The sequence below is a fragment of the Vigna umbellata genome, chromosome 1, assembly GCF_029865625.1.
Source record: "Vigna umbellata cultivar VRB3 chromosome 1, Vumbellata_1.0, whole genome shotgun sequence".
NCBI classification, from domain to species: Eukaryota; Viridiplantae; Streptophyta; class Magnoliopsida; order Fabales; family Fabaceae; genus Vigna; species Vigna umbellata.
The window spans coordinates 1-24,329 of NC_142165.1; the positions used below are offsets into that span (position 1 = coordinate 1).

General features: G+C 36.8%; 1 protein-coding gene across 9 annotated transcripts; it reads right to left on the bottom strand.

Moving 5' to 3' along the window:
- Positions 1 to 3,249: 3,249 nt before the first annotated feature.
- On the bottom strand, positions 3,250 to 23,598 carry LOC124821867 (uncharacterized). 9 transcript variants are annotated; one of them, XM_088116667.1, is made up of 12 exons: positions 23,043 to 23,598; positions 22,757 to 22,829; positions 22,303 to 22,557; positions 20,056 to 20,119; positions 19,847 to 19,982; positions 6,169 to 6,291; positions 5,872 to 6,010; positions 5,512 to 5,548; positions 5,226 to 5,353; positions 4,530 to 4,742; positions 4,322 to 4,377; positions 3,250 to 3,608 (listed from the first exon to the last, which is right to left on the bottom strand). In XM_088116667.1, exons 4-12 carry the CDS (start codon positions 20,084 to 20,086, stop codon positions 3,563 to 3,565), a joined length of 909 nt encoding a protein of 302 aa, XP_087972793.1. In that variant the 5' UTR covers positions 20,087 to 20,119; positions 22,303 to 22,557; positions 22,757 to 22,829; positions 23,043 to 23,598; the 3' UTR covers positions 3,250 to 3,562. The 9 variants fall into 9 exon arrangements, 8 of the variants coding, with proteins under 8 accessions (XP_087972793.1, XP_087972785.1, XP_087972788.1 ...); XR_015786965.1 differs by having other exon boundaries at positions 3,346 to 3,608; positions 4,241 to 4,377; positions 5,512 to 5,656; XM_088116659.1 differs by having other exon boundaries at positions 3,346 to 3,608; positions 5,512 to 5,656; positions 22,303 to 22,554.
- Between the last annotated feature and the right edge of the window lie 731 nt (positions 23,599 to 24,329).

Sequence of the window (24,329 nt, forward strand, 5' to 3'; positions counted from 1 at the left end):
CTTTCTCGTAGTGTTACCATCTAACCTGAGCTGAAATTTTATCTTTTAACAAAGTAAACACCTGAAGTTTTCTGATGACTAAGTTATTCTTGGCTTGAATCATTTTGCTTTTTGCAGTACCATGATTGAAGCCTTTCCTAAATTTGAACTACTCAAATTTTAAAATCCCTTGTTTATCAAACTTTTGCAAGTTACTAGGATGACTTGTTATTTCACCACCGATCATTTTCGGTATTTTATTTGTAGTACGTTTACCGTGCTTCAAAGTTGTGGTATGTAGATTCTCAAGTGTTCCTTTGAGTCCAAAGAAGCTCTTATCTAACCCAGAAATAAAGCTGAAGAAGGTAAGCGTGTTCCAAAAAATAGCATAGCAACAAGATAATTGTCACAAAATTGCTATCCACACAGTGAAGAGTCATTCACTCATATTTTTATTCTTGTGTGACATAAATTGTAGAAAATAACAAAGATTTATAATGCTGAGATTAATAACCATGTATCCTATATGTAAATTATATTTCTGTAAGGTATGTAATTTCATGTTATTACCAAATATAATATGTTGTTATATGTAACTTGTTTTTATTTTCTGTGTAAATGGAAAAGAATCAACTTTGTTTGAAAAATTAGTAAAATTCTTACAAATATATAAAGCATATGCATAATATTTTTAAAAATGTTCCGAAAATAGTTTTTTGTTTTGGATAATTTTTCCAACCAAAATATCCAAATTCAAGAAAGTCATTTTGTCTGAAAAGTTGGAAGAAGTTGTCACGTTAATATCTGGATTAAAATAAATTAAGAAACAAAATTGTGAAAACATTAGTAGACAATCACGAAAAAAAAATTCATTTCAAAAACATATTTAACGTTTTCTTAATCTTTAAAAACTAATGTGATTACAATTATGACCTTTCAGGAACTTGATCAATCGAACGAGAACCCCTGATGATGAAGTCCAAGCTTACGGATTAATATTATAAATATCTATTTTTAATTTTAAGTATTATTTGTATTTGCCTCTTTCATAGCCCCTTTGTAGTATTTCAATATAATTGTAACGTAATATTTTCTGTATCATGTGTCTTCAGTAACTTAACATTAAATCATTCTTTGAAATATAAAATAGGCAAAATACCCAATTTTGTCCCCACTTTGGTTCGGAAATCTCAAATTAGTCCCTTTATAGAAAAGTGAGTTGAATGGATCCTTACTTGTAATTAATTGACTCTAATCAGTCCCTTCCGTTAAATAGAAGGAAACGGAGTTAGTGGACTGATGATGTGGCACTAGTCATTGGTGAGGTGTCAAGACGTAATTAAAAATTTATAAAAATGAGAAAAGAAGATTCCATGTCAGTGGGGGCAAAAGGGAAATGTCCTTGGACTGTGCTGCAAATCCTCCTCCCTCCGAAGACTGAACGCAAGATCCGAGCTGAAGATGGTATTGATAATCTTCATGGGACCAGCATAGGACGAACCAGGAAAAAAGGCATACGCAATTTCCTTCTTATCCGAATCCGCAGGCATTGAATCCTGAGCATCCTTCCACCACCTGAAACACACGGAATCAACCACCGACACTCTTCACACATTCAATCTCAATCAAACAATGCAGACAGGCTCGTCGACTGGAACGTCGACGGCGAACTCGGTATAGCAGAGGGCAGAGAGGAGGGCGGAGAAGCCGGAGGCAGCGTAGGAGAGGACGATGGCGGGGCCGGCGTGGAACCGGGCCTCCTGTCCGGTGACGACGAAGATACCGGAGCCGACCACTGATCCGAAGGCCAACCAGCTGAGGTCCCACCAGGTGAGGCAGCGGTTCATGCGGTGCTCGCTGGCAAGGGGGAGCACGAGCAGCTCGTGCGAGTCGCTCGAGCGGTTCAGAAGACGGTCCATGAGGCGCGGACACGTGTCAGCCAACGCCGTGCAGTAGGATTTCCCATTCTCGAATGACTTCTCCGGGAAGAAGTCCCGCTTGCTCCACCGCCAGTAGCTTCGATTCTCCGGCGCCGACGACGGTTCCAAAAGAATGGTTGTTTCAGCAAATATAAGGGTCCATGTTAGATGCAGACCTCCTATCCTCAAAGTATCTCTTCCCTTTCTTCTTTGTTTCCCTCCCTACCCTAATAGAAGCACCACGGTTTGGAACACCCTGCATTCCCACATCAACACCACCCACCATCAATAAGGGCTGTTTCACAATGACATATTGCAATTAATGTTATCTTTAATAAATGCCGCACACTAAAACATTCCAGCACGTCCCAGCTCGTTGAATTTTCCCACCAAAATGTACTCAAATAAAGCATACAACACTTACACCAAGGTGCTTCTATTCTTCTCAACAACTACAGCGATGCAATAAACTCGATGACGAGGCTATCCATCCGTTGTAGCAAGAATTGATGGACGCTTAAAATTATAAGATTCCTCTGTGGCGAGCTCTTTTTGTTATGGCAGAGAATCCATCTGTGACAAGAAAATTCCTTGGAGGGAAGGGCAAAGCTCACACCAAGCAAGCTCACAACTGGGTCCTTTATGACAGTACCACCAGCCACCACCACTGCCCCTCCTCCAGCTGAGCTTCCACCTTCCCCTCCAGTTTTGTCTCCACCATCTTCACCAACTGTTTCCCCTCCTCCCCAATCTCCTCCCGCTACAATTCCCCCTCTTTCTCAATCAATTGACACCTCACCAAAGACAACTGCCACATCATCAGTCCACTAACTCCGTTTCCTTCTATTTAACGGAAGGGACTGATTAGAGTCAATTAATTACAAGTAAGGATCCATTCAACTCACTTTTCTATAAAGGGACTAATTTGAGATTTCCGAACCAAAGTGGGGACAAAATTGGGTATTTTGCCTATAAAATACATAATATATAATCAGATCTATATACTTTATTTTTTAAAGTCAGCATGTAAAGCATCTTTACGAAGTGCTACAAAAATAATTAAAGAATTAAAATTCTGATAAATTTTATTAACTTGTAGGGTAAGACCAACTATCAAAAAGATGGATTAAATATTAAAATTGTCAACAAAATACTAAACTGACAATCTTAACTTAAGTATCCACTATATCAGTAAACATAGAAAATGATAATTTCATTTCTATTATTGACAGAAGTAATTACATGTACTTTAACTATAATATAACATCTGCATGTTATCCAAGTTAGAAACAAGTGGAGTCTTCTGATCCAAGAAACTATAAGCAAAATAGTATCAAGTTATTTTCTAATATGTGACAAAATTTCAAGATTTCATGCATTTCAAATCACAGCTCGTCCTTCCTACAACTTAGTCATTCATTCCCAATCATGGTAATGGAATCCAAAATAATAAACATTAGTTGTCTGCATATAATAGGCAACATAAATTTGGTTTCCACAGCTCATTACACTAAACAACAAATGGACAACACATAACATAGTCTGATCTCAATTTTCTTTTCAAATTGCAGTGTCTTGGCACCTTAGAATTCTTCTTAAATCATAAAATTCAGGAAGTGGAAATGATTTGTTAGCACTAAATCAATTAACTAACTGTATCCCTGTCAAAGGAAGCCCGGCATGAAGCTGAAGAGCAACATCACTAACAGTCTGCAGCAGAATAAACAGGCAAGAAAAGTATCAGATTTGACAGGAGTTCATTGGTCCTCTCTCTTTTCTCTTAATCAATATATATTAAATGATAGCATATATAATTCAGAAAAATAAATTACAAAAGCAATTTAAGCATAGGGAAAATGAATTTTTGTGGATTCAGATACTTCAGAGGAAGGGCAAATGTGAAAATATTAGTAGACAATATATAATTACAAAAGCAATTTAAGCATAGGGAAAATGACTTTTTGTGGATTCAGATACTTCAGAGGAAGGGCAAATGTGAAAATATTAGTAGACAATAATGTTAGTCTAAAATTATAAAAAATAATAAAAAAGATTTTCCATTTCAAAGACTTATTTACAGAAGTAATTAGAAACATGGAATTATTTCTTCCCTGCAATATGCTTTGATTCTTTCTGTATAGAAAAGACCAAAAATTAAAATATCAGGAATGAAAATGCATATAAACCATTCATATAACTTTGACGACAAAGCGTCACTTTGTTTGGTTTCCTCAACCCACTACTAAAGAAAAATTGGTTCTCCCCAGCAATAGAACAACAAATGCACAACACATACTATAGCCTGATCTCAATTTTCATTTCAAAATGCAGTGTTTTGGCACCTCATAATTTTTCTTAAATCATAAAATTCAGGAAGTGGACAATAATGAAATGATTTGTTTGTCGTAAATCAATTAACTAACTCTATTCCTGTCAAAGGAAGCCCTGCATGAAGCTGAAGAACAACTTCACCAACAGCCTGCAATGGAACCATAGGCAAGAAAAGTATCAGATTTGACAAGAATTTATTGGTCCTCTCTCTTTACTTTTAATCAATATATTCAATGCTTAAAAGAAATGATTTCTTTTAAGCATAGGGAAAATGGATTTTTGTGAAATGGCCCCACACACCTTAGCCATGGATCTATAAGAATGTTCTGTGACGCCTGCAACATGAGGACTCATGATAACATTCTTAAATTTAAATATCTGGTCATCAGGGTTAAACGGCTCAGTGCAAGCAACATCAGTGCCTAACCCTCCTAAGTGACCTGATTCAAGGTTGTTTATCACAGCCTCATAATCCACAATACCACCTCTAGCAATATTTACCAGAAGCGCACCCTGTAATATACAATTGCTCAATAACAAGGAAATTCATCAAAAATCTACAACTAACTAGCAAATTAAACCAAATGATATTTCATTAATGTTGCATTTGCTTGTTTTTCTACAAATAATTTGGTGTTAGCAGGAGAACTATTAAATTTGTGATGATTTCACAGTGACAGAAAACAAAAACAAATGGTAAGAACAGTTATAAAAGAATAGGCTGAGATCCATTTTTATTTAGGTATGTAAACATTGCGAAAAACAATAACCAGGAACAAGAACAAAAAGTGCTGACCAGAACAGAATATTATTGTTTTCAAAAAAACAAAAATCAATACACTCACAGTTTTACCAAATAGAGTTTCAGTAATTAGCTCTCCAAGCTTCTTCTGTTGTATGGAAACTTGCAGTTCATTTTGCATGAACCTTATTTGTTTTCTTCAATATGCATTTAGAAAGAACAAAATTTTTCATTTCAAATTGAAGATATCATACATGCTTTCGGAGAAGACCTAGCATTAGATATATGGCCATTTCAGCACACGAAGTTGAATTTCCTGTAACATCACTTGGGATCCTGGCAACTTTGATTCCATGCTTTGTTGCGGCATCAATATCAACACCTTGGAGAAAAATTTTTGATTCATCAATTTGAAACTCCAGTGAGGTTTAACGGGATGGATGAAAACATAAAATGCAAAATCACTTCTACAATAAATATGGAAAACAAGTATCTTGCTCAAATTCTGCAATAAACCTCAAGTGACAGTAATCACAGTACCTTCCAGCCCAACACCATACTGCATTATCAGCTGCATCTGAGCGGTACGAGAAATTATATCAGAATCTAGCCTAATGCTTTTTACTATGCAGACATTATAGTTGGCAATATCCTTGCGCACATCTTCAAAAGAGAGAACATCAACCTACAAACGCCACATACTGAGAACATTTTTCCCAAAGTAATACAAAGATTGTATAACCGCAAGGCTAGTAGTACTATCTAGAAATTGAATTGGCAGTTATCTTAAGCCACAAGTAACTGCACATAGAAGAGTTACCTAATAGGGTAAAAACACAAACACAAGTTTTAGTGACAAATAGAATGCTAAGGAAATACTCATTAACAATTTTATTTTACCTTGGTACTGGGATGATTTTGCAAATACTCTGCTGTATATTCATGAGAAGCAGGGAAATGGGGTCCACAAAACAAAACTCGAGTGGTTTGTTTCTCGACATGCTTTACCAAGTTCCCATTACTCTCCATGATACCTCTTCTACAACATGAAGCAATATTGAAATAAGAAAAGAATGCAATTCAAACACTGCAATAAAGTCAACTTGTATTTTAAGTTGGGTGTGTGGGATGGGTTGATGTAGCCTTTGAAATATAGGTAAATTGAAATTTGAAGGTAGAAGGAAAGAAAGAACGTACGAATGAATGTATTCGAAAAATGATTTGGTTGTCGTGCGATGAAGATGGTGCAAGCGTTGAGTGTGACTGAATGGATCAGAGAGTACTCTGTTTACGCCGCTTTTTCTGTTCAGTATTACTCTGCTAGACATTTTATGTCATCAATTTCCAAGTTTGGAATACTTTTTGTATTATGTATAGGTTAGTAATATAATTTTATGTAATGTTTAGTTATGATTTGAATACTAATATAATTTAATGTAAATTTTTTATTATATGTGTTAGAATAATTATTAAGTCTACCTATGATTAGTATAGCAGGGCCTAAAGTAGGTAGTTGTGTGTTGGGTTAAAGTAGGTAGTTGTGTGTTGGGTTATCTATAATGATTGTTCCTAGCAGTGTAGGACAATCTCTTCATCTTCCATCTATCTATTGTATCAGATTTTTATCTATATAAATAATAGAACTGAGAAGGGTCTTCTAAGCCCTTTAGAACTATTTTTCTCTAGATCTCAAGTTGGTATCAGAGCATGTTCATCCTGCTCTGGTTTCTGTCCTAGTTGTCCACCAGCACTGTCATTGCTGTTTGCACCTGTCCGGTGCCGTTCGCCGTTGTCCGTGACTGTCTCGCCACTATCTGCAGCTGTCAACTACAGTTTGAAGTTCTTCAACTTGGTTGTCCGCCATCTCGCATCTATTCGCTGCTGTCCACCGCCGTACGCCGCTGTCCGTCGTAGGCCGCCGTCACTATTCTGTCCGGCGACCACTGAATCTAGTTCGCCTCTTCACGCAACAGCCAACCCCACCGGTGGGTTCGCCTGACTCTCCTCCACGCTCCGCCACGCGCAGCCTTTTTGTGTGCTGCGAACAGGTGCCTGTTGTCCATGCGCCGCCCTCTGCTCACCGGAAAGTCGCCGCGTCACCTCCATAGTTGTCGCCCTCTGCTCCTCTATCCGTTCTGACCCTCAAAATCTTACTTTGGTGTGTCCAGAAGCTCCCCTTTAAGAAAACCGTAATAAACCCTCTAGGGTTTTCTGGTTCTTCACGGTTTTTCTGGTTCCTTCTCCTGTTTTTATCAAAGAATGGCGTCTGGAAGTGCTCTTTCTTTCTCTGGAAGTCCCTCAATCACTTCCGAAAAGCTAAACGGAAAGAATTATTTGTCTTGGTTTGCTGCTGTGGAAATGTGGTTCCTTGGTCAAGGACAATATGACCACCTTGAGCAGGATGGGAGCCAAGTACCTTCTGACAAAGCTGAACAATGGAAACAAGCTGATTTCCAATTGTGTGCCCTATTGTGGCAATTTGTGGAACCCCGACTTTTGATATCTCTTTGAGCCTTCAAGACATGTCACACGTTTTGGAAGAGAGCTCAAAGCATTTATGCTAATGATATTCAACGTCTCTATGATACCGCAAACAAGCTCGCCTGTCTCAAAATGACAGACCATGATATGGTCTCCTTCATGACTGAAGCCCAAGCAGCTGTGGAAGAATTGAGAATGTTCTTGGAAGTGGAATCTTCAGAAGATATCAAAAAGAAGCTTGACAAGTATTATATGGTGATGATCCTCCGTGCTTTGCATCCAGATTTGAATCACATCAGAGATCAACTTCTTACAAGTCATGAGGTCCCTTCCCTTCCTTGGAAGCCTTGACCACACGTCTTCTTCGTGTTCCTGTGCCTCAGTCTCAGGAAGTCCTTCATGAGTGAAGCCCAAGCAATTGTGGAAGAATTGAGAATGTTCTTGGAAGTGGAATCTTCAGAAGATATCAAAAAGAAGCTTAACAAGTATTATATGGTGATGATCCTCCGTGCTTTGCATCCAGATTTGAATCACATCAGAAATCAACTTCTTACAAGTCATGAGGTCCCTTCCTTGGAAACCTTGACCACACGTCTTCTTCGTGTTCCTGTGCCTCAGTCTCAGGAAGCTCATGAAACAATGGAACCATCTGTCATGGTTGCCATGCGAGGAAGAGGAGGACGTGGCACTAGAGGAGGAGGACGTGGAGGTCGAGGACGTCCGCAGTGCTCTTATGTAAGAGGGTGGGTGACACCCAAGAAAACTGCTACTCCTTGCATGGCTTTCCTTCAAAAACCGCCAATATCTCTAAGGTTGAAACTTCCACTTCCAACTCTAAGTTCATTGAGGAAGAGTATCAAGAGTATCTGCGATTAAAGTCTAATAGTTTGGCGCAATCATCTCAGTCCCCAAGTACGTCCACAGCTTGCATTTCTATGTCCATGGAAGGTCTAAATTCATGGGTAATTGACTCGGGTGTTTCTGATCACATTTCTAGTAATACCTCATTGTTCTCAACCCTTTCCCTCCAAGAAAAACCCCATTTCATTACCTTTGCAAATGGCTCTAAAACTTATTCAAAGGGAGTCGGTCAAGTCTCCCTATCTCCCCCTCTAACTCTAAAATCTGTTCTTTTTGTCCCTAACTGTCCATTCAATTTAATTTCCCTAAGTCAGTTAACCAAAATGTTACATTGTTCAATAACTTTCGATTCAAAATCTTTTGTTATACAGGAGCGTGGCTCGGGGAGACAGATTGGAGAAGGATATGAAGCTGGAGGTTTATACCATTTTGGATCTCGTCCACGGGTATCCTGTGTTGCAGCTCTTCCCCCTAAAGTGTTACATGATCGGTTTGGCCATCCTCACTTGTCAAAGTTAGAAAAGATGTGTCCTGAACTTAGTAGTCTTCAGACTTTAGAATGTGAGTCCTGTCAACTAGGAAAACATGTTAGATCTGTCTTTCCTAAAAGGTCTCAATCAATGTGTACTTCTAGTTTCTCTATTATTCATTCTGATGTCTGGGGACCTAGTCGCGTCTCTTTTGGTTTTAGGTATTTTGTTACTTTTATTGATGAGTATTCTAGATGTACTTGGGTTTATCTAATGAAAGATCGCTCCGAATTATTACCCATTTTCACATCCTTTTTGAATGAAATCAAGAACCAATTTGGTCACCTAATTAAAGTTGTTAGGATATTTATCCTATTTTATCATCATTATAGTGTGTCAAGGGTTACCCTATTTATCATGATTATATTGTGTCTAGGATTACCCTATTTATCATGATTATATTGTGTCTAGGGTTACCCTATTTATCATGTACTTGTGTATCAATTTATTCTTATAAATAGAAGATTGTGAGAGGGATCAATTAAGCCCTCTAGAATTATTTTACAGTTTCAATCTTAAGATGGTATCTGAGCAGGTTCTCTGATCTCTTCTTGTGGCCTCTGCTGTCTGCCGGCGGCCGTCCGCCATGGCCGCCGGCAGCCCCTAAAATTTCAGTCGGCAGTCCATTTTCTCTTCTTCTCAGTGCAGCCAGTCGCTGACCATCGGCTTTCCGCTGCCGTCGCTGCTACCGTTGTCGGCGTCACTTTCCGCCGCCATCGCCACTTTCTGGCCAGTCCGTCGCCGGCCGCCGTCACAGTTTCGACCGGTGACCAGCAGATCTGAAACGTCTCCTCGAGCGACGGCCAACCCCGTCAGAGACAAGCACAGACTCCGCTCAACGCGCCTCGACGCGCCGCCTTCTTCTCGTCAGATCTCGGGCGCGTGTTCTGCACGCGCCGCCTTTCCGGTGTCGGAGTTTCACCGCGACACCTCTATAGCTCTCGCCGGACCTCCCTCTCTCTGTTCAGATCTTCCAGAGCAGCCATTGCTGCCATCTTCGTCTCCGCCGCTGATTGTCCAGGCACCGTTTTCCGCTGTACAGGCACTGTTTGCCGCTGTCCAGCCATTTTTTGCCGCTGTCCAGTTTGTCGCTGTCCGCACCGTTTTGCCGCTGTCCGCGCCGTCTGCCGCTGTCCGGCGCCGTTTTGCCACTGTCCGGCACCGTTTTGCCACTGTCCGACGCCGTTTGCCGCTATCCAGCGCCGTTTGCCGCTGTCCAGGCACCGTATGCTTCCAACCACTATATGCCCCCATCACCTCGTCAGTTAGTGATGGCAGTCCCTGTAGTTTTGTCGCTTCCAGCCACTACAGGTCCCATCAGTCACTGATGGCAATTTAGTCCCTACAGTTTTATAGCAGTCAACTACCGCTGCAATCGCTACCGCCTCAGACAGACGCAACTGCGTCAGTTCTTCTTGGGCTAGAGTTTAGCCCGATCTTCTTGTGATACACGGCTAAGTATCACCACTTGGGAGTTGTCCAACAAAGAATTTTGGACCTCCAACGTATCTTTGGATCTTTGATGTCTGTGTTTCAGCATTGTAGCTTAATATTTTGTTTTGTTTTAGTGGTCCAGCAACTGTGATATTCCACATTTCCGCCGTTCACACTGAGGGGGAGTACGTTTCCAAGACACTACAAGTCACATATATATGGGTGTAGTCCCTGCAGTTTTGTAGATTTCAGCTACTACTGTTGATCCCGTCACCCATCCATCATTGATGAGGATTTAGTGTAGTCCCTGTAGTTTTGTAGCTCTTAGCTTTCAGCTACCACGGTTGATCCCGTCACTCATCCATCATTGATTGGGAATCAGTCCTTGCAGTTTGTCATTGTCCACCACTGCTCTCCTTCATCCACTTTTGAAGTTGAAGTTTCACAAGCTGCTGTTAGTCCATCTATGTTTGCCTCACACTCTTGAAGACAAATCATCTAGTTCAACACTGAGTTCATCTATTCCAAGCTTAGTTCATACAATTTGTATGCTCCAGCTTGAGGGGGAGTGTTAGGATATTTATCCTATTTTATCATCATTATAGTGTGTCAAGGGTTACCCTATTTATCATGATTATATTGTGTCTAGGATTACCCTATTTATCATGATTATATTGTGTCTAGGGTTACCCTATTTATCATGTACTTGTGTATCAATTTATTCTTATAAATAAAAGATTGTGAGAGGGATCAATTAAGCCCTCTAGAATTATTTTACAGTTTCAATCTTAAGATGGTATCTGAGCAGGTTCTCTGAAACGGCTCGTACCCTTTTGCTTGGTGCTCATATTCTTGTTCATCACTGGGGGATGCCATCTTAACTGCATGTTTTCTTATTAATAGGATGCCCTCCTCCTCTCTCAATAATAAAGCCCTTTCTCCATTCTCTTTCCCAATGATCCTCTCTTTCACACCTCTCCTCGAGTCTTTGGTTGTGTTTGTTTTGTTCACGACATGTCTCCGGACTCGACAAGCTCTCTGCTCGTGCGATCAAATGTGTCTTTTTGGGCTATTCTCGGCTTCAAAAAGGGTACCGGTGTTACTCTCCTGAAACCAAAAAGTACTACATGTCTGCCAATGTTACCTTCTTTGAACAGACACCTTTCTTCTCTCCCTCTGTTCAAGATGTTCATATCCTCCACCAGGTTCTGCCTCTTTCAGTGGTTGAGTCTAATATCTCCAATGCCTCAGTCCATCCAAGTCATGCCCAAGGTCCTCCCGAACCTTCCTCTCCACATACTGATATCCTTCGACATAGTACCCCGATGAGTAATCCTCTTCCAAAAAATGATGGATCTCCTTCAGATTCTTCTCCGTCACCATCTCCTGTCACGCCCCCTGGTGAAGATGATTCTGGTTGGCCCATTGCTCTCAGAAAAGGTACTCATTCCACTCGAAACCCTCATCCAATTTATAATTTTCTTAGTTATCACAGAGTGTCGCCCTTCTTTTATTCCCTTTTATCCTCAGTATCTCCTGTGGTTATTCCTAAAAATGTGAAAGAAACACTTGATCATCCTGGATGGCGACAAGCCATGATTGAAGAAATGCAGGCTCTTGACCACAGTCATACTCTTGTGCCACTTCCCCTGGGCAAAAAGGCTGTTGGTTGTCGATGGGTATATGCAATTAAAGTCGGCCCTAATGGTGACATTGATAGGCTCAAAGCTCGGCTGGTTGCAAAAGGGTACACTCAGGTTTATGGTCTTGATTATTGTGACACCTTTTCTCCCATGGCAAAGATGACTACCATTCGATTGTTCTTTGCAATGGCAGTCATTCGTCATTGGCCACTTCATCAGTTGGATATCAAAAATGCCTTTCTCCATGGTGATCTTGAGGAAGAAGTTTATATGGACCAACCTCCAGGGTTTGTTGCTCAGGGGGAGTCTGGTATGGTTTGTAAATTGAACCAATCTCTATATGGGCTTAAGCAATAACCACGTGCTTGGTTTGGAAAGTTTAGCTCCATTGTTCAAAAATTTGGGCTAAAACGCAGTGAAGCAAATCATTCAGTCTTTTATTATCATTCGTCTCCCGGGAAATGTGTTTACTTGATAGTATATGTTGATGATATAGTTATTACAGGAAATGATACTGCTGGAATATCTCAATTGAAGGAGTACTTGTGTAGACATTTCCAAACCAAGGATCTTGGGAGCCTCAAATACTTTCTAGGCATTGAAGTAGCTCAGTCAAAAGATGGAGTTATAATCTCCCAAAGGAAGTACGCTCTGGATATTTTGCAAGAAACAGACATGATTGATTGTAGACCGGTTGATAGCCCTATGGATCCAAATCAAAAATTAACAACAGAAGAAGGTGAATTATTCTCCGACCCGGAGAGATATAGGAGGCTAGTTGGAAAACTAATCTATCTCACTATTACAAGGCCGGATCTATCTTTTGCAGTTGGAGTGGTTAGTCAGTATATGCAAGCTCCATGTGTTGGCCATTGGAATGCTATCATTCGCATTCTAAGGTATGTGAAAAAGGCTCCCGGGCAAGGGCTGTTATATGAAGAAAAAGGAAGCCTTCAGGTATCAGGATATTGTGATGCTGATTGGGCAAATTCTCCTATTGATAGACGATCTACTACTGGATATTGTGTTTTCCTTGGAGGAAACATTATCTCATGGAAAAGTAAGAAACAAAATGTAATGGCTCGATCAACAACTGAAGCTAAATATAGGGCAATGGCTTCATTAACATGTGAACTTATATGGGTGAAGCAGTTCCTTCAAGAGCTTAACTTCTGTGACATCCAGAGTATGAAGATGTATTGTGATAACCAAGCTGCTCTTCACATTGCATCAAATCCAGTGTTTCACGAGAGAACCAAACATATAGAAATTGATTGTCAAAAGAAATATGTACTGAGTTTGTTGGATCAAATGACCAACTCGCAGATGTGTTGACTAAGTCGTTAAGGGGACCTCGGATTGAGTTTATTTGTTCCAAGCTTGGTACATACAATCTGTATGCTCTAGCTTGAGGGAAAGTGTTAGAATAATTATTAAGTCTACCTATGATTAGTATAGCAGGGCCTAAAGTAGGTAGTTGTGTGTTGGGTTATCTATAATGATTGTTCCTAGCAGTGTAAGACAATTTCTTCATCTTCCATCTATCTATCGTATCATATTTTTATCTATATAAATAATAGAACTGAGAAGGGTCTTGTAAGCCCTTTAGAACTATTTTTCTCTGTTTTAGATCTCAAGTATATGAAACTGAATGTTTATCTCCTCTTTAACCTTCATTCTACTTCTCTTCATCCATATTCAAAAGATAAAAGCTGGTAACAAAAACAGCATATCACAACATAAAAACCCCTTTCATTTTTATTTAGTAGATTGACAATAAAATTCTTTTGTCACGGATTTTATAAAAAACCCTTCCGGATATTGAAATGAAACCATTTCTACCCTATCAAGCTCAATACCTAATTTTCCGGCTTCCTCGCGAACATGGCGACCGATGGCATCATAAAAATTTACTTTATCGACAAGAATTTGAGATAGAGTGAATTCTTTCCCGAACTCCAACATGCTCCTACTCAAAGCCAACAACAATTTATCGCAATAATCCACCCTATTTTTTTATGTAGGTTGACCAGCATTTCAAACTGTGGTCGAGCCAGTAAATGTAATTCCATTTCTATCCGCTTCAAATCTCTAATAAGAAGAGTAAAGCGTAATAAACTGATGGTTTCCTAACCTCAATGAGGCTAGGTATGTAAATGAATGGTGGCAGAAAATGAATCCCTGGAGTAAGGGAGAAAGTTGATTCAGTGAATCGATTAAAAACAATGGCATTATATCCGAGTTCTACGGTATACAAACTGTTATATGCCGTTGTTGCTAACAGACCACCTACTTTCAGGGCAGAAGAAATTTTAAAAGAAGTTGAGATTTTTGAATGAAGAAATTTAAACGAAGACATGATAGCAGCGAAGATGAGTCGAGAAGGAGAAGGAGTAGAAAGAAAGAGTCTACTAGAAGAAGAAAAGGAAAGAGTTATTGTGGCAGAGGAAAAGAGGAAAGAGATATATATAATACGAAATTCTAAAATAAAATTAATTCAAAAGTAAAAGAAAAATGAAAAATTATTATACGAAACCCAGTATATATTGCCAGTGTTAGATACATTTCAATGACTAGAATATATATATATATATATATGTATATATATATATATGTATATATATATATGTATATATGTATATATATATATATGTATATATGTATATATATATGTATATATGTATATATATATGTATATATGTATATATATATATGTATATATGTATATATGTATATATGTATATATATATATGTATATATATATATATATATATGTATATATATATACATATGTATATATATATATGTATATATATATATGTATATATATATATATATTTCTAATTTGCTTTGTCCCTTCCCAGGTCTTCTTCCATTAGACAAAGAAGGAACCCAAAATATTCTCTAGAACTCACAAGTGTTCAAGAACTTCTTGATGAGATTCATACAATTGTGACCCTGGTATGATTCTGGACTACTGATTCCGTGTAATATATATTTTGGATTCTGTGTAATAATTTTTCATTTTTTTTTTACTTTTGAATTAATTTTATTTTAGAATTTCGTATTATATATATCTCTTTCCTCTTTTCCTCTACCACAATAACTCTTTTCTTTTCTTCTTCTAGTAGACTCTTTCTTTCTACTCCTTCTCCTTCCCGACTCATCTTCGCTGCTATCATGTCTTGGTTTAAATTTCTTCATTCAAAAATCTCAACTTCTTTTAAAATTTCTTCTGCCCTGAAAGTAGGTGGTCTATTAGCAACAACGGCTTATAACAGTTTGTATACCGTAGAACCCGGATATAATGTCGTTGTTTTTAATCGATTCACTGAATCAACTTTCTCCCTTACTCTAGGGATTCATTTTCTACAACCATTCGTTTACATACCTAGCCTCATTAAGGTTAGGGAAACCATCAATTTATTACGCTTTACTCTTCTTACTAGAGATTTAAAGCGGATAGAAGTGAAATTACATTTACTGGCTCGACCACAGTTTGAAATGATGGTCAACCTACATAAAAAGATAGGGGTGGATTATTGCGATAAATTGTTGCGGCACTGAGTAGGAGCATGTTGGAGTTCGGGAAAGAATTCACTCTATCTCAAATTCTTGCCGATAAAGTAAATTTTTATGATGCCAACGGTCGCCATATTCGCGATGAAACCGGAAAATTAGGTATTGAGTTTGATAGGATAGAAATGGTTTCATTACAACCTTGAGATTCAGGAAACAAGACAAATAGGAAAACATATCAAAAAGCATAAAAATCAAATCCTAATCACTAATAACTCGTATGATTTGACTAAATTAAAGAGGTAGGTTTTAGAAAGTGGATATTAAACCTAATTTGATCTCATAAAATTGGCTTGTATGGTAAGTTTTGCACCCAATCACTAATAGTTGATATGGGGTCTCCAACACACTCCGTTATCCCAAGACCTAGACATCTTGAATGCAGTACTAGATACATGTAGATGGTTTAATAACAATTAGGACAATGCTCAACAAATCTTGCTAGGGTAGACTTTGACACTATCTTAAAAAGTATACTTTAATCTTAACACAACCTCAAAAAATCCGCTTGTAAAGTGAGATCCACACCCTTTCACTTATAGTTTATGTGAGATCCTAAAGAATAACTATGATATGATTTGATAGGAAATATCTTATAACATAATTTTGTTATTAGATATTGATTTCATTCATTATTATAGTATCTCTGCTTCAATACAAATAAATATATTCATTTTTGTACACAACACCAAAAATTCATTATAGGGTTAAATATGTTTTTGGTTTCTTAACTATAACAAAAAATTGCAGGTGGTCACGGCTTGAAACTTTGATTTTGTTTGGTCCCCCTACTTGCAAAAGCAATGGTTTTAGTCCTTCATTTCCAATGACGTAAAATTTTATTCTACATGACAAATGGCATTGCACTTAAGCTGCCATGTAAAGTGACACGTAGCTGCCACGTAAAGTGACGTGTGGCAGCCACAATTTTATCGTTTTTAAGTAAAATTAATTCTTTTTAAAACTCCACCATCTACGCTGTTTCACATCCCATCTTCACCTTCATCAACCAAAACCATCCATTTTCCATTTTTTCCATCTCCATTCACAAAGGCTCGCTCTCATCTTCCCAGTCTTTCACTCCAACCTCTTCAAAATATTTTCCAAAAAGAAAAAGCATTGGTTAGCCCCTTCTTTCTTCAATAATAGCACAAGGTTCAGTGTCCCTTAAAAGTGTGTTCATTCATCTCTTTCTGTGAGGCACTCCAACACTGGCCACACCATCAGTGTTCCACCAGCTCTGCTGCTTTGCCCTCTTTCTTCATTCTTCTCCTTACAAACCCTAAACCTGGTGACGCATTGCCGTCGAGAATCACAACGTCCCCACCAATCATCCTCATCGTCGTAGATATTGTTGCCACAACCAGTACCGGCAGAGCCTACCATTCTCACACATCCAAAACAGAGCCAATGCCAATTTCCTTCCTCTGACAAGGCTCCTCTGCGCAACTTCACCTTCCCTCTTTACCCATTTTTATTGAAAGTAGAAGTAATTTTGGCAAAATTCCATGAACTACTAAACTCCCAACTTAGGACATCAGCTTTCCTTCAAATCAAACCGTTGTTTTTGTGAAAAAAGAGTAATAATTTTGATGTATTTGTCTTCCAAAAAATTATTTCGCATTCAATCCATAAATATCAACTTTATTCTATTAGATAGGTTAAGTTATTGTAGTAGTTGGTTCGTATTCTAAAATTGATTTGTAATTTTAAATTTATATCCAACTAATTCACTGTGTTTTATTCATTTTAAAAAGTTGAATCAAAAGTTTTAAAAAGTGTGATAGTGGTGTGTGAATGGGGAAGAAGAAAAAGTTGTGATGTCTGGTTTATGTGTAAAACTGGTGCAGAGAAAAGTGAATGTGATTATGTTGAGTTAGATTGTAGAAGAGGGTTGGAGTGGCAGTGACATTGGTAGCGTCCAAGTCGGAGAATTGGGTTTGTTCAAGCCATGGAGAATGCCCTTAAAGTTCCAAAGAACCCTAATCAACCCCCTTGACAAAGAAAAGAAAAGTTTCCACTCTTTTAAAAGCATAAAAAAGTTGTGCTGGAGTTTTAAAAATATTTAATTTTAATTCAAAAAAATATAATTAAACACATGGAAACCACCTGTCACAGAGTGAAAGCCAAGTGGAACGTTGTTTGTCACATGGGAGAAAATTTAACACGTTGGAAATGAGGAACTAAAACCATTTCTTTTGAAAGTAAGAAGACCAACAAAATCAAAATTGAGTAGGGACCATTTGCAATTTTTCATCATAGTTGAAAAACCAAAAACATATTTAACCCTTCATTATATTCCTCTCAGGTTTTCTCTTCTCAACATAATACGAAAGCAATATCACCTTTTGTGACTTGTTTTCTCACTATTCCTTTCAACATGATATCAAGAGGAGAAGCAAATTCAAATTTGTCTTCTCCTGGTGAGTCCACGGCTCTTAGGAGTAAATATTTGAGAAATCCAACATGTTTTGTGTTTCTATTGTTTTTTTCCTTCTATCACTGTTTAAGTTGTGAATGCACTACTCACTGAAAGTGTTACGGTTCATTGACAACAACTTTCTCATAAGCTTTTCCAGGGAATGTTATTATTTACCAATGACAACTTTCCAACAAGTGTTTCTTCCAACTAACAATTATTTGTAGTGTTAACATGTTAGGAAGGGAAATATTGAGAGAGAGAGGAATGTGCATTATAGAAGGGAATTTAGAAATAAAACAGGTAAAGTGGTTAGTTGTTTTGGGGGAGAGATTTTCTCAAAACGTCTATAAATAGTTTCCCTATGGGAGGTGTTAGGGAGCTATCTTTTTGGTATTGAAAGTCTTTGACTTTCGTACAGGGAATACCCTAAACTGAAAGGAAGCTTTTTACTTTGTAAACATTGTTCTTTTACAGCTGATACGTGAATAATTCAGTTTGGGAGTTTATCTCTGATTCTTCTTTGCTTTGTTTATCTGGTCTTTGTTTCAAGGTTCCCAACATAACATTTATTTGACGATTGTTGTTTACCGCCAACATTTTTCCAATGCGCACCATTTATTGCCAATGTTTGTCTGGGGTGTAATCCTTTGACATTTTTCCAAAATGTATTGTTTACCACAAACGTTTTCCTAGATAGTATTGTTGACGTTTTTTTGGCAAGTAGCATCTACCAACAATGTTTTTCTAACAAGTATTGTCAATGTTTCTCTAACCATATAAATGTTCAGCTTGAGGAGGGGTGTTAAAGATATGATTTGAAAGGATGAAGTACATTGATGATTGATTGTCACTTTGATATAGAGACCGTCATGTTCTGGAAATGTGTACAAGCTTTGTCATTATTTACTTTGTCAACTTTGGCAACCAACTAGTAGACATGTTTGCTAAGTCTCTCAAGAGATCTTATGTTGATGACATTTGTAACAAGTTTGTCTAACATGATAATATATACTCCATCTTGAGTAAGAGTCTTAGAGATATGATTTGGTTACATTAAATAGGTTACCAAATATTTTCCATTATTAGACATTGATTTCATTCCTTATTATTGTATCTCTTTTCCATTATAAACAAAAATACCAATGTGTGTACCTAACACGGAATTCATTATATAATCTATATTCCTTATCTGTTTCCCCCTTTTCAAAGTGATATCATACTTCATGACCTGTTTTGTCACTAATCCTTTCAACAATAGAAATATACAACTCCTAAATAGAATATATATTTTCATTCCTCTCCCTTATGTTGGAGCAAACATGATATTTGTCTCCTAAATAAAATTCTATCATCATCTCCATTGAATAACAAGTATACCAATACCCACCCAAATATTAATTAAATTACAGAAAATAAAAATAAAAGTGGAAGAAGCATGATATTATCAAGAACTCAATGCCAGAAAGACAATTTTTCTTCTCTCTAATGCTAAATAACAACGAAGAATTCTAATTGCATAAATTTCAAAATAGAGTACAAAATAAGGTAAGAATATTTTAGTAATTTAAAACAGAGAAGGAGTGGGGACAAGACAGATATGTACACACTAATTCTCATCCCAATAGTCAATTTAAAATCACATATATTATGCATACTCATACTCATACCCAGTCAATCCTAGTATTCCCCATCAACTTTGAGACATTCAGACAATTTACACTTAACAATGAAAATGAGATGAACAATATTAAGAGATAGAGATGCTAAAGAGAACACAAGAAATACATAAAGTAACAAAAACAAGATAAAAAACTCAAACAAAACATACTAAAATAATTAAGAATGTACGATTATTGAAACCAACTAATATTATGAGTTTTAGCTTAGTTAGATATAAAAACGTAAATGAAATATATGGGAACCACCTTACAGCATTCAAACTAGCACTCATTTCAAGATTTCTATCAGACGTAATTTGTGTGTAGACATGTAATCTTCCAGCAGGATCTAATGAATCTGTTCTAACCATCTTATGTACAGGAACTTTCAATGGTCTTGAACCTATCATCATAAAAGTTATGATAAGCCAAAAACAAAAGGTATGCAACATAAGACACAAGAAAATGCATCAAACCTGTTGGAATAGGGCTGAGGTCAACCTCCATACTTATATTAATACGAGGTAGTGGAGATTGTGTCTGCCATAGTAGAGAAGTATGCAAAGAAAAAAGTGTTTGAATTAATGAGAAAAATTATGATGCAGACCAGAATATGGATTCATGTTTGCATAAACCATTAATTACTAGAAATGAAGAGATGTTTTAGTATTTACAGTTGATACAGGATATGTTCATGAGATAAAGGTTGGGGATAACTTGATACATGAATATTAATTCAAGAACTTGTTGGAGCATATAATTAAGTAGAACTTTAGTAAAGTTTGGTTTCATTTAAAGAAAGAATCAACCTGATTATTAGTTAAAATAAAGTGATAGAGGACACGACCATACGAAAGGTTTAACTAAATTGAAAAAGCCTAAAAAATTCAAAAATTGAGTTATGGAGACCCAAGAACGTCAAAAACCATTTTTTAAATGCATGAAGCTGACTTTGGTTCTGTTGGAATCAAAGACATACAAAGCGTTTTAGGCTCTTTTGTATTCCTACACGCTCTATAAGTTTAATACTCTTTGATTTGCAATGTTCATGTTCCTGTGCTCCAACTATCATACATTCACTCCGAATTATCTATTAACTAACAAGTTATCTTGTGTTGGAAAATTTAGAGACCTAGTAAAAAACACAATGCTTGGGCAATAAAGTTATCATTGCTTTAAATAAAAAAACATAAAGAATGTTTGTTGTAACCAATATTAGGTAGGTGGAAATACTTCATGTTCGAAGGAATTAGACATAGCTCAATTTATGAGTGAATTGATATAAAATCTATTATATTTTCTTCTATTTCCTTTCCTAACACTTTAGCTTCAAACAAATCCTGTGTATGCATGCATATTAACGTCATCCATTGAAGAAAAAGTTTTCAAAGTTTAATTACACAAAAGCCATCCCCCCTTCATGTCCACCTTTATTTCTTTCATGTATCTTACAAAGTGTTTTAGGTGTAACTACACTATAAAACCAGCTTGTTTATATTGCATCTTGGCGCTATCTCTAGTTGATAAGGGATTTGGGTTTTCCCTAATACATCCCCTCACGTTCCAGTACAATTAGATTTGGTGTACATATATAACATGTATGATACTGTCATAGAAAGTGGTTTAGGTATAATTGAACTCTACCTTATAAGGTCAGAATTGCCCCCTATACATATTGTAACTATCTCTAGAAGATATGGGGCTTGAGTTTTTCCCAATATACCCCCTCTCATCCAGCACTATTGAACTTGGTACGTGTACAACATTAAATACCCCTTTTAATGGATATAGGATAGGCTTTGAAACCATCTTAGAAAATGGTATATAAGGGAGAAGAAAGATATGATTAAAAAATATACAAACAAAACCTTTTCTGTTTACCCATTTGTCTATATCAACCATCTACCATAGTTTTAAAAAACATAGGTTTCCACCTATCTCAAAAACTTCAATAAAAAAGAAATAGGGAACCAAATGGCTGAAACTAACTAAAACAAAATAAATGAAGGATTGCAAAAGCACCACCGTTTTATGGTTTAATCTTAGGCAGCAAACAATAATGTCAGCCTTCCTAGCAAAGATCACGTTCTATCATCTTCAAAAAAAAAAATAAAGAACATCTAATGAAATAGATGAAAAAATGAGGCTTTTTACAAGTTATGGTCCACAACAATTGGAAAGGAAGAAACTTCTGCTTAATTTGCTAGCGTCTTGCGCGTATGAAGCCAGCTACGCCTTGTAGACGTAAGGCGTACATCAAATGCCTGTAAACGCTTTGCTAAATCCATTCCAATATTCCCAAAAGCCCAAAATGAATATCTACATTATCATTAAAAATTAGTTTTCTACAAGCAGTAAATCAATTCTACTGATTTTCCTCCTATTCTGTTTTATTGTTTTTCTCAAACACTTTAACTGACTCACTCACTATCCAAACTAGAACAAATTACAAAGCTTTGTCAATCCAAATTAGTTTTTCAAGGGATGAAATGAAATTACTTGTCAGTTGATAATTACTAAATTGATGATAAAGTTCATTTAACCACACAATCAAGTATTGTGTTTAGATGACATAGGATCTAAAGTAAAAACAGAAAACTAATTCCAACAAGGAAACAAAACAAAATGATCAGCCATGTTGTGCCACCACATTATTGACCACATTATTGAGACATAAGTGTTGTGTTAAGGTTTGATAATGGTAACGGACACACCAGACTCACCTGCTTATGCTCTATCCCTAGTGAGAACCACCTTTAAGAAGGCGACGTCATCGATAGCGATGTTAAAATCTTCGGCAGACCCGAGAATAATCGGTGAGAAATTCCTCTGCTTTGACTTCAGAGATAACGTCCGGGAGCACCTCGTTGACGATGGTGACAAATTCCTGAGAGACAATGTCTTTCATCACCTCGTTGACCACGCTAGGAAAAATTTTCTTATCATAGGCATGGTCTTGCTCTATAGCATTTGCTCTTCTTCCATGTGGAGGATACATGTAGCAAGCAAGCAACAAATCAATAATTACATCAGATCTAAATTTTATATGCAATTTGTTTTAGAAGAATTAGAATTGACATGGATACAATGAGGTATTAAAAGTTGTTCTGTAAGACACAGTAAAATATCTATAATCTCCATCATCCAAAGTTACAAATAGTTAGTTTATGAGTGCACCTTCTCCGGGAACTTCTCACGGTTCATTGATGCTTCAAAATAGTCTCCAAAATCTATGTGTAAAATCTTCCCACTGCAAAACATCACAAATATTTGACGCCCGAAAAACATAACTAGTGACAATATACCAAAATTTCTTTATCAAATGCTACCTAAACCCTAGGTATTTTTAACATACAAAACAAATCAACATCACCAAAAAAAGAAAATGAGAAAATAAAAATAACCAACTTGATATTCGATGATAATTCGAGAAAACAGGGCAAGAATTTGAAGAAGCACATACCCTAGCAAGAGCAGCACATAGAACGGGCTTGGAGCATTCCAATTCGAACAATATGCGTGCATCCTCAGTCTGGTGAACAAAAACCTTCTCCTTGGCGACCATAAAAAAGTGGTCACTGGGCGCATTGAACTTGACCAGAGTAAGTTCCTTGTTGAGGCGCAAGCATCAGTTGCAGCGGCCGCGGACGAAATTGACGACGGCAAGGCAGTTGTCACGGGCAACGGTGATGGCGCGTTGATTGGACGAATGTAGGGCGAGGTCGTTGATAGCAGCATTGCGGTGGACGGAGAGCATGGTAAAAGCCTTCCGCGCTCCACACCGATCATCTACTTTGACTTCGCTGGTTCGAACTTTTCCGATCAGGTCCAGCTTCCGGTTAAGTGGCAGTCACGAAGTTCTTCCTTTTTTTTCTTTCTCGCATTCTCTCCCAACCCTAACCTTAGCACGCACACGAAGAGTTCCTCTTTCAAAATCAAATGGACGACCTGACAAATTCAAATATGAGAGAAGATCCTAATGGAGCAGCTCCCTTCATTGAAACGTAGAGTTTCATTTATTTTTCTACCAAACTAGGGCATGCAAATGACAAATTTACCTTTTATTACATTAACACTGAATAGGCTTCACTACGTGTCAAATGAATGTCATTTACTTAAAGCGTGTCAAAGTATTTTTTTTTTATATTTAAACGTGAAGTCTTTTTCTTTAAAGATTTGAAAGTAAATATATTTAATCCAAAATTTTTAAGCCCGATAAGAGTTCGTTACTAATTCTAATTCTAGTTGATTTTATTATATTTTTAAATAATCATTAATGTTTTTTAATACAAAATAAACTAATTTACATTCTAATTGATTTTATTATATTTTTTAATAATCATTAATTTTTTTCCAATATAAAATGAAAATGGGAAAAACGTTGTACACATGTGTCAGTTATATCCGTGCGATACGCAAGAGATATTATAAATATATTAATATTTAATTTTAATTATACATATTATATCTAAAAAATTAATTAAATATATTGCAATTAAAAAAATTAATATAATAACAACCAATAAATTAATAAATGATTAAATATTTTTGTAGAATAATTTTAGATGTTAAACATATTGAATAAAATAAGTGATCTTTGTGAAAAAAATATATGGTATATTATTTGTAATAAATAATTACATTTTTATATGATAAATACTTAAATATTTAGAAATTATTGAATTATAAATGATAAGTATTTATTATTTGATTTGAACTTAATGTTGCATAATAGAGAGTAAAAAAAATA